This window comes from Amphiura filiformis, chromosome 7 (assembly GCF_039555335.1).
Source record: "Amphiura filiformis chromosome 7, Afil_fr2py, whole genome shotgun sequence".
Classification (NCBI taxonomy): Eukaryota; Metazoa; Echinodermata; class Ophiuroidea; order Amphilepidida; family Amphiuridae; genus Amphiura; species Amphiura filiformis.
In genome coordinates this window covers 50,966,088-50,976,067 of record NC_092634.1, presented here as the reverse complement: position 1 = coordinate 50,976,067, position 9,980 = coordinate 50,966,088, and the positions used below count along the sequence as shown (strand labels likewise).

Below are 9,980 nucleotides of genomic sequence, written 5' to 3'. Positions count from 1 at the left end.
ACCCTTCCCTACATTTATTACTAGTATTATTTCAGCATTTTGGGTACCATACCGTATTAAAAAATTGATGGAAATCTTGCATTATTAAAGGCTTTGAGAATTTGATGAGGCGGAGCTCCAACAAGTTTGAGTCCCTGTGCACGCAGAAATAGCTGTGTAATCTGCCACTGGCATGGATTCCGGGATGGATTCATTATAAATTTTCATTTGAAATGAGCAAATGACCAAATTAATGAACAATCCTGGTGAACCTAACAAGAGTTTTTCCATTTTTTCCTGTCCAGATTCATCAAGATGTCCTCACAGAAAAGGAAGCTGCATTCTGATGATGCTGAAGCTTCACCATCCAAAAAGAAGACTAAACATGCTTCACCATCCAAGAAGAAGACAAAACATGCCAAGATCTTTCCAAAGGCTCATAAAAGACCAAGAAGTTTGTTTGAAACACAAATCATTATTAGCAGTGGTGAGTATATGCCGATATATATATAACGATACACCATTTTCAATTTTTTTACACCATTTTCAATTTTTTGCATTAAGACCACCAGCATCTGCATTTTAATACTCGCTTTTAATTGACACCCTGACCTTCTTTAAAAATCTAAAAAATTTTGAATTTATGATGAAAAACAGCATACATTTTCTTATGTTCTTCATGTCAAGTTATATTTATCTCAAATTGTAAAAAATGGATACCGCTTTTTGCATTAATAACTCTTAGCATGTTCATGCAAAGGAATTGAAATGTTCCAAAATTTTCAATTGATCGTCGGCTTTTCATCCCAACTACATATGCTTTAAATAATTATCATTAGATTTATCAAGTTTACTTTGAGGAACCTGTTAAATATTAAAAATATCAAAATTAAATCATTTACCATAAAATGTGTATTACATTGCAAATTTCAAAAAATCAAAATTATTTGATATCAGAAGGACATTCTTCGTATTCAGAATGAAATTTGATATGTCTGCTCTCATGTCCCACCAAAAAATACTGTCCAAACGCTCATACCCCATCCCTTAAGTCAATTCTTTTTAATCATTTTAAAATGATTTATTGTCTACAATTTTAAAGGAGTACTTCGTGATCCTAGCATCAATAGATATCAATAGATATCTACGCAGAAAGCTTATTCCCAAAATTTCAGTTCATTCTGATTTTGCGAGTTGTGCATGATTTTTGTGTATTGCGCTGCTCCAGTCCATAGGCCACTGTATTGAATTACATTTTGGTGTACCAGAACGTAATTCAAATTTGGCGATATTTTTGCTAAGCGAATTAATCTGCAAAAATTTTTTCATACATAAACATTATGTAGCCAGAGGTTCCCAGTGGTATAAAAATCTCAACTTTTTTGAGGAAGGAAAGTTAGGGGATGAGGCTGTGGATCACAAAATTCCCCTTTAATTGCATTGTTTTATTTTGTTTAATTGTGTTCTACAGGAAAGAGTGATCCAGACTTCCAAGATGATGCTGGCAATGATACTGATTGGATTGCAGAAACACAATCAAAGTGTTTGTCTTCAGAGGGTGAGAGAGACAGAAATGAAGCAACTGATGCTTCTACAGGGAATGCAGAAAAGGTGACACAAGGTTTGAAGAAGAAAAAGAAAATGAAAAGGACAAAGAAGGGTAAGAAGGAAATGAAAACTGCCGTTTGTAGGAAGAGGGAGGAGGGTGTGACTCATAAAAATGGTCGCCAAGGAAGTGCAGAAGAAGAAACCTGTGACATATGTATGAGGGTTTTAAGATCAAAGTATGATATGAAGAGACATAAAAAGGGGCATGCACAATGTGATAGATATGAAACTGCAACTGGTGTGTATAAGTGTTTGAATTGCTTGAAATGCTATGATGATATAAATCAGTTACGGGTCCACAGGAGATGTTATTGTCCTTTGAATGCCATGGGTGAAAAGAAAGATGGCGCAGAGGACGGTGGCACTAGTAAAGATGCACAGCAAAGCAAAAGTGAAAGTATGTTCAAATGTGACACCTGCAGTGCTCAATTTGAAAGTTTCTCAGATTTGCAAGCACATTCTGCAAGACACCGCAGGCTTCCACGCAGGCAACCATCTGTGAGGTGCCCAAAATGTAGTAAAGTATTTTGCTCTTTTCATAAGCTGAAAGTTCACAATACAGTTGTCCATATCAACAAAGGGTTAAAAGTGTACAAGTGCAAACTTTGTGATCAAGGATTTGGTTCCGAAACACAACTACGATATCACAAGCGTGACAAGCATGGGAAAGATGGAGTTACATATAAATGCCACTACTGCCATCTTATTTTTGAAACATGGCAGCTGAGGCAGCATCATATAGGGTCAACTCATGCAGGAAACTATTTATGTGAATACTGTGGGAACCCTTTTAAGAAGACTATTGCAGCATATCATAGAAGGAAATGTAAGATGAACCCTCAAAATCAGCAGCAATCAAAGAAGCAGACATTTGTAAATGCTGCACCATCTTGTAGCAAAGAGACCTCAAGTAATGTTGCATCAGTATCATCCCCAGAATCTCTACAGCCAGAATCTGTTACGTCACTGGCATTAAGAAAACCAAAAGCTGAGTGTTATGAGTGCAAGAAATGTTTGATTACATTTGAAAGCAGAAACAATTATGTCATACATCAAAGAACTTGTCAGTTGGTCGCTGAAAAGACAATTAATAGAGTATATATATGTGAAGCATGTCAAGAGATCTTTAGCACTATTCTGAAATTACGTGCACATGAGTCAGAGCACTTGTCGGTGATTTGCAAAGATTGCAATGAAGTCGTCCCAGATGAGGAGACACTAGAGATGCATGTACTGCTTGAATGCCCTGAGAGATACAAACTATTCTCAAATAAGACACACAGAGAGGAGACAGATGCCAACAGAGATCTAGCAGAGGTAGTTGAGACAACACAAGAAAATGAGAAATCTAGCAACTCTGTAGACAGTTCTCCTACAACATGTACAGATATAAATGTGGGGGTAAAGCAAATGAATGATATTCTGGGAGACAAAAAACCGAGCATATCTGGAATAGTTGTGGGGAAAGCTGTAAACAAAGAAAATGCTTCTTCGGATGACAAAAACAACCAAACACATGATGGCAGAGGAGCGATTGTCTGTAAAATGTGCTCCAGGAAATTCAAAACAATTCACCTAAAACAACATGCAATGGCACATAAAAAGGACACGCAACGGCAATCCAAGACTGGCCAATTTGAATGTCTACATTGTTTCAACCGATATGATGTAAAAAGCAATTTGAGTGTACACAGACGGTTTTTTTGTCCTCTGCAAGATTTGAAGGAAGATTATATTGGTCATACTTGTGGCATTTGTCATGCAACATTTGAAAATGTGGATCTTTTAAGTATACATCAAATGATCCATGTTGTTCATGTCACAGTCACAGAAGATGATAAGAGGATAAAGTTGAGGAAAGAGTCTGAAAACATTACAGATGTGGAGTTTGACGAGGTAAATAGTGAAGGGTTAGATAAAAAGGATACTTCAAATGATGGCACAGAACATGACAAAATAGATACAGATATTCAAGACAACATTCAATCCAAATTAATGGATGACAGTAAACAGTGGGAGGTATCACAGAATATCTGTAGCAATTGCAATGTGGAGTTCACTTCTGTAGCAGCCTTGAAGGAACACCAGAAACGTGTGTCAATGACTAAATCAAAATACCCTCATGGATGTCCAATTTGCCCAGGAGTTATGTCTCGTAGGCCCTTGATAGTAAGTGCATGTGACTATTTGCAGCACAAAAAGCAGTTCAAGTTCTTGTGTCAGTTTTGTGGAGAGCACTTTGAGAATGGTCTAGAGAGACATATAAAACGATTTCATGACTATGAAAACAAGAAGGAATGTCCTGGGTGTCATCAAATCTTTGGCCTGCAAGAGTACCAGGAGCATGTTGAGTACAATAGAAAGGAAGTAGAACGTTTGAACTGCAAATGTTTGTCATGCGGGAAAGTATTTGTTAGACCAAGCGTATTAGACACCCATACAAAGCGATTCAATATTAAGTGTAATATTTGTTGGCAACATTTTCAAGATGGGGACAGCCTGGCAGAGCATAGAAAGCAGAGTCACAATGTAAGTACAAAATGCAAATCAAAGAAAGGTCACTGGTGCAAGCATTGTGACAAGTTCTTTGACAAAGCCAGCCTACTTTCAGCCCATGTGAAGAGTGTATTGGAAGAAGAATCATCTGAAAGCCTTTTGTGTTCATGGGAATATAAATACTCAACCTGCTTGCGTTGTGGAATAACCTATACAAAGGATTCAGATTACAAGCTACATAAATTTATTTGGCGGCATGAATGTCTTAATTGTCATTGTCATTTTCAAAGCGAAAAACAGCTCAGGGGCCATTATCAGCGCATACATGCTACTCGAGGAAATGTTGGGACAGACTTTTGCAGCATGCGCCAGATTTCCCATGTCCAGAGAAGGAGAAATAAACAAAGACTTGCTATCATATCATGCAAGTTTTGTCATAGTAAAATAACAAGAACAAACATTTTACGGCATGCAAAGCCAATAGATGAGAAATGTGAGGCTTGTGGTATCAAACTTTACAGTACCTGTCTAAAGAGAATCCATATGAAAAATATATGTCGTGAAAAATGTCAGTGTACGTATTGTGGAGCTCAGTTCAAAAGTATGTCACATAAAAATGACCATGAGAGTGGCTATTCTCCTTTACTGGGGCAGGCTAGGTGCAGTGTATGCTGTGTGGATCTGGCATGCTGTCAAATTACTGATCATAGGCAACATGTTGAAGATAGAATGAAAGGCAAGCGTTGTGCATATTGCCTAGAAGTTATTCCATCAGAAGGCCGCAAGATTCCTCAACATCAAAAGTTACAAAACAAACTCTACCTTTGCAGCTGTGGTGAAACGATTGAAGCAACATGCCAGAAGAAACTTCAAGAGAAGTTTGTATGCTGTAAGTGTGGTACACATTTTGTACAATATCAAGACCTTGTTACTCATTTGGTGAAGTACAACATTGGTAATGTGAACACAACAAACACTACAGCAGAAGATAATTCTAGGCAGATGAGTAAAAAGTCCTTAATGGAGATAGAAACATGGAATACTCTTGAAGAGGAAGGAAAGACAATCTATGTGTGTTTGTATTGTAGAGACAAAGTTGATACATATGAAGAAATGATGGAGCACAAATCAACCTTTAAGTACGAATGTCCTCAATGCAAGAAGCATTTCAGGACTCCACTGGCAGCCAGTCATCATTTCAAGCAGGTAAATCATGTCACTTGTAGATCCAAAGGAAAGCAATTTAAGGAAACAAGTTCCAAGAAAACAGTTGGACCTATGAGTGTTAAGAAGAGGCAGACATTAAACGTAAAAGATGATATTTTGACAATTTATTGGCAACAGGCTGTATGTGATGAGCTTTATCAACAATATAAAGAAAGTGAGCAGCATTCAGAAAGAATGACATTTCAAATTGGTTTTGAAGAGTATAGTATTTTACCTACCAATCCTGCCAATGTCAAAGAAGATATTGCATTGGATGATAGCAAAGCTCAAAATGGATGTCCAGTATCCATCAATGAGCTACATGTACCACAAAGGGCTAGTGAATCCTCACCTAATGCAACCAAATCAATCTTGACATCATGTGAAGCCAATAGTGTGGAGCCACATACCACGGAAGAAAGTGAAAGTAATTTTAAAGTAACATACCGTCGAGCAATGGGAAAGAAACATATGTGTATTCATTGCAAGAAACAGTTCACAACTATTTATACATTAGCGAGGCATCTTCAACACAGTAAAGGCCTTTTGTACACCTGTACAAAATGTGATAGATCATTTGATGTCATGTGCAGTTTAGAGTATCATATAGCACGTATGTGTAAACATTGTGGAATTCATTTTAGTGAAGTGGAAGTGATGGTGGATCATGAGCAGCAATGTAAGAATGAAAAGGGGAATAAAGATAGCAACATTTCCAGTGCATTGTCCAAGGATGAAAGGGAAGATGTGTTATATGTAGCATCTGTAAAAGAATCAAGATCACAGGCTGTGGAAGATGAAGAATTGATGCGGACAGCTGTAGAAACAGATGATGGAAGTGATGAAGAAACAGACAGTGCATCCAAAGCTGAAGGTATTGAGGCTGTTTCTAAAAGTGAATCAGAAAAGAAAGGGTCTTCTGTTCAATCTAAAGGGGAGGATGTTGATGCAGTTAAAGGTGGCACACCAACTGAAAAGGATAATGATGATGATGTCAATACAAATCTTCAGATTGTAAGGACAGTAGAGGGAAATGATGCCATGATGGACAGTGAAGAAGTGAAAGAAGTACTTACCCACCAAAATGATCATGAGGATGAAAAATTAATGACTGATGCTGTTGAAACTGATGAAAGTAAAGAAGAGACAGGGACTGCACCTGAAGCTGAAGGTATGGAGGTTGTTTCTAGAAATGAAGTTGAAGAGGGAGGGTCTTTTGTGCAATCTAAGCATGACAATGTTGATGCAGTTAAAGATGGCACACCAACTGAAAAGAAGAATGATGATGCCACTATAGATTTTGAGATAGAAAAGGCAGGAGAGGGTAATGATGCAATGATGGACAGTGAAGCAGGGAAAGAAGTACTTTCCCATCAAAATGACCATGGAAGAAAATCAAATAGGGTGAGGAAAGAGTTTCTAATAATGAGCTTGACCAAGCCAGTAACAAGAAAAGGCAATCTACAAAAGAGAGCAATGACAGATGAAAAGAAGTGCGAATTCTGTTTGAAGAAAAAACTGAACAAAAACAGCCCATGTTATCAAAATGATGTTTTTTTGAAGTGGATGAGATGTGTCTGCCTATACTGCAACCTGGAATTACCCAGCAAATGTCACATCCACTATCATCTTGATAGAGTTGAAAGGTATACTACCAAGAAATGTTGTTGTGGAAAGCATTTTACCACACGTAAGCACTCAGACTGTAAAAGGTGTGACCTTTGTGTGGATATTTATTTTGGGTCAAAGAATGACTTGGAAATGCATATTACCAGTTGGCACAAGATTGTGTATGAAGAGATACCGGTAACAAGAGGATCATCAGACAAGTGTGGATCAACAGACCAAAGAAATCCCCTGAATAAGATTACAGAACATGAAGCAACTAACATCACAACAAAACCAGATGCTGCTGAAAGTAGTCAACCAGTTAGTAGAAAGCGAAAGCAAAGTAAACTAGAACCAAAGAAGAGTCGGAAGACAAAGGCAATTGGAGAGAAAGCACGAAACGCACCAATTCAAGTGGCATTAACTGTCACATCAGATGGAGTAAAGTCAACATCAAAACCAGATGCTGCTGAAAGTAGTCAGCCAGTTGGTAGGAAGCGAAAGCAAAATAAACAAGATCCAACAAAGAGGCAGAGGACCACTAAGGCCATTGGAGAGAAAGCACACAAAGCACCAAAACAAGTGGCATTAACTGTCACATCAGATGGATTAAAGCCAACCCAAGCATCAAATGCAGCTATGCCAGGACTAAAAGCCTCAGTTTCTTTGCCAACTGCTAGAGTGCACACATACGTATTACCAACATCTGACTCTCAACAAGAACACCATCAGTTCATCACGCAGACCAGTCAAAGTGAACTCAACAGTCAGAATACTGCTGTTGTGCTTCAAGAGTCCATCCAACAAGTGAGCAGTTCACCTTTGGAAATCCAGAAACCCATGCAAAGGAATCAGATGCCAGTTACTCAAGGAGGTGTGAATCCAGCTCTTCCATTCAGTTTGAGCACAAAGATACAGGATGTGCCCATTTCTACAGCAATATGTGGTTCAGAACGAACAGGTTTAGGTCCAGGTTTAATATCAGTACCAGTGTCAGCAGGAAGGATTCATTTCCCCAATGCATCAGAAGATTCAGATCCTAACCTTACTTCAGAACTTGAAGATGAGTTGACGTCAGTTCTTGCATCACACGGTTTAGAGCTAAAACATTTGATTTGTGTTAAACGAAAAAAGTTGAATCTTTCAGGTTCACTAAAGGATGGTTTAAAGCCAACAGAGTCAAATGCAGCTAGTCACGGACTAAAATCATCGGTTTCTTTGCCAATTCCAGTGAGCAGATCAACCTCTGTAACAGCAACTGACTCTCATCAAGAACACCATCAGCTCCTGAGGCAGATCAGCCAAGAATCCATCCATCAGTTGAGCAGTTCACCCGTTACAAACCTTATGCAAAGAAATTCAATGCCAGTTACTCATGATCCAATTCTTCCTGTGAGTTTGAGCACAAAGATCCAAGGTGTACCCATTTCTAAGCCAGCGGGATTGATTGCAGTTGGTTCAGGAAGAGTAAATTTAGCAGGTTCTACATACATGTCAAATCTGACAAGAGGAGTAGTAAAACCAAGTGAAGTAGCACAGGCATTAGTGGGAATGCCACCTGTTTACCCAAATCAGATTTTTCCAACAACAGGGATTTTGTCATCTGTTCCAGCAACAGGCCGTGTACATATAGAGCCACATGTTGCACCAAAACTAACTCGGGTTCTAACAAATACAAATACAGTACGAGGAGTAAACATCTTGGTTCCAACTCATACTTCAGGAGGGAATCCAAGTACCAGTGTTGTGACAGGAACACACCCATTTGGTAAAACTTCAACACTCAATGTGGCCACAAAACAAGTGAGTTCAGCACTAGCTGGCACCACAAAACAAGTGATCTCAAAACCACCTGTCCCTAGAAAGGATGTCACCTCTATGTTATGTGCTCCTGTTGATGGCATGAGAAAACAGAATACACCTACATGTAGTACCTCTGTGTCACTTGCTAAAGGAACAAACCTATCAGCTGCCAAAACAAATGTTGCTGTTGTACCAGGTGGTTTGGAAGAACTTAGTAATATTGAACTTGCTGCAGAGAAATCATCAATCAGAAAAATTCTTTTAGTTTTTGGTGAGAAAGCAGCAAACCATTTTGTTGAATATATCACTATAAATAACCAAAGTTACCTGACATTCAATTATCCAGCAAGTCATACGGGGATATTAAATGCTGGAAAACAAAATGACGAGAAATTTTCTGTTATGATCATGGATGAAGATCAGAATAGTAAACCAAGTTGTGAAATGGGGAGTCCTAGACGAGCACTTGTGGTTAAAATTGGACCGCATAAATTACACACCATTGAAAAATCAAATGATTTATCAGGTGACTATACATATATGGTGGAGTTGATAAAAACACTTCCTGTCACCTCAAAACAAGTGAACTCATATCTACCAATTCGCACAAACCAAGTCACCTCAAGACCACTGGCCACCACAAAACAAGTGAACTCAATAATATATCAATTGCCGCAATAGGAGTGAACTCAAGACCACTGATCACCTCAAAACAAGTGAACTCAACAATATCTGTTCCCACAAAAGGAGTGAACTCAAGACCACTAGTCACCACAAAACCACAGAGCCAGCATGCTGGAAGTATATTTCAAGACCATGTCATTGAAACAGGGAGAATCCATCAGAGGGAAGTGGAAAGTAACCAAATAGTACCGGATGACCAGTATCCTGCAGCTGATGCGATTCAAAGAACAAATTGCTGATGTTGTCAGAAAGAATCATGACTCAGGCAGTGTATTTATGATGAAGGATGCTGCTGATGTAACTCCAGATAATACTAGCCATATTTCCATGTGCTAATCGTAATTCATCAGTTCCTTTGTCAACTCATGCTTGTAGAACTGCTAAATTCACAAAGATCTGTTCCCACAAAAGGAGCGAACCCAAGACCACTAGTCACCACAAAACCACAGAGCCAGCATGCTGGAAGTATATTTCAAAACCATGCCATTGAAACAGTGGGAATCAATCAAAGGAAATTAGAAAGTAACCAACTAGTACCGGATGACCAGTATCCTGCAGCTGATGTGATTCAAAGAATTGCAAACTATAATACTGCT

General features: G+C 38.5%; 1 protein-coding gene across 1 annotated transcript; it reads left to right on the top strand.

Annotated features, from left to right (window-relative positions):
- Nucleotides 1–287: 287 nt before the first annotated feature.
- LOC140157298 (uncharacterized) lies at nt 288–9,712 on the top strand. Its single transcript, XM_072180440.1, has 2 exons — nt 288–466; nt 1,451–9,712. Exons 1-2 carry the CDS (start codon nt 295–297, stop codon nt 9,379–9,381), a joined length of 8,103 nt encoding a protein of 2,700 aa, XP_072036541.1. The 5' UTR covers nt 288–294; the 3' UTR covers nt 9,382–9,712.
- The last annotated feature ends 268 nt before the right edge of the window (nt 9,713–9,980 follow it).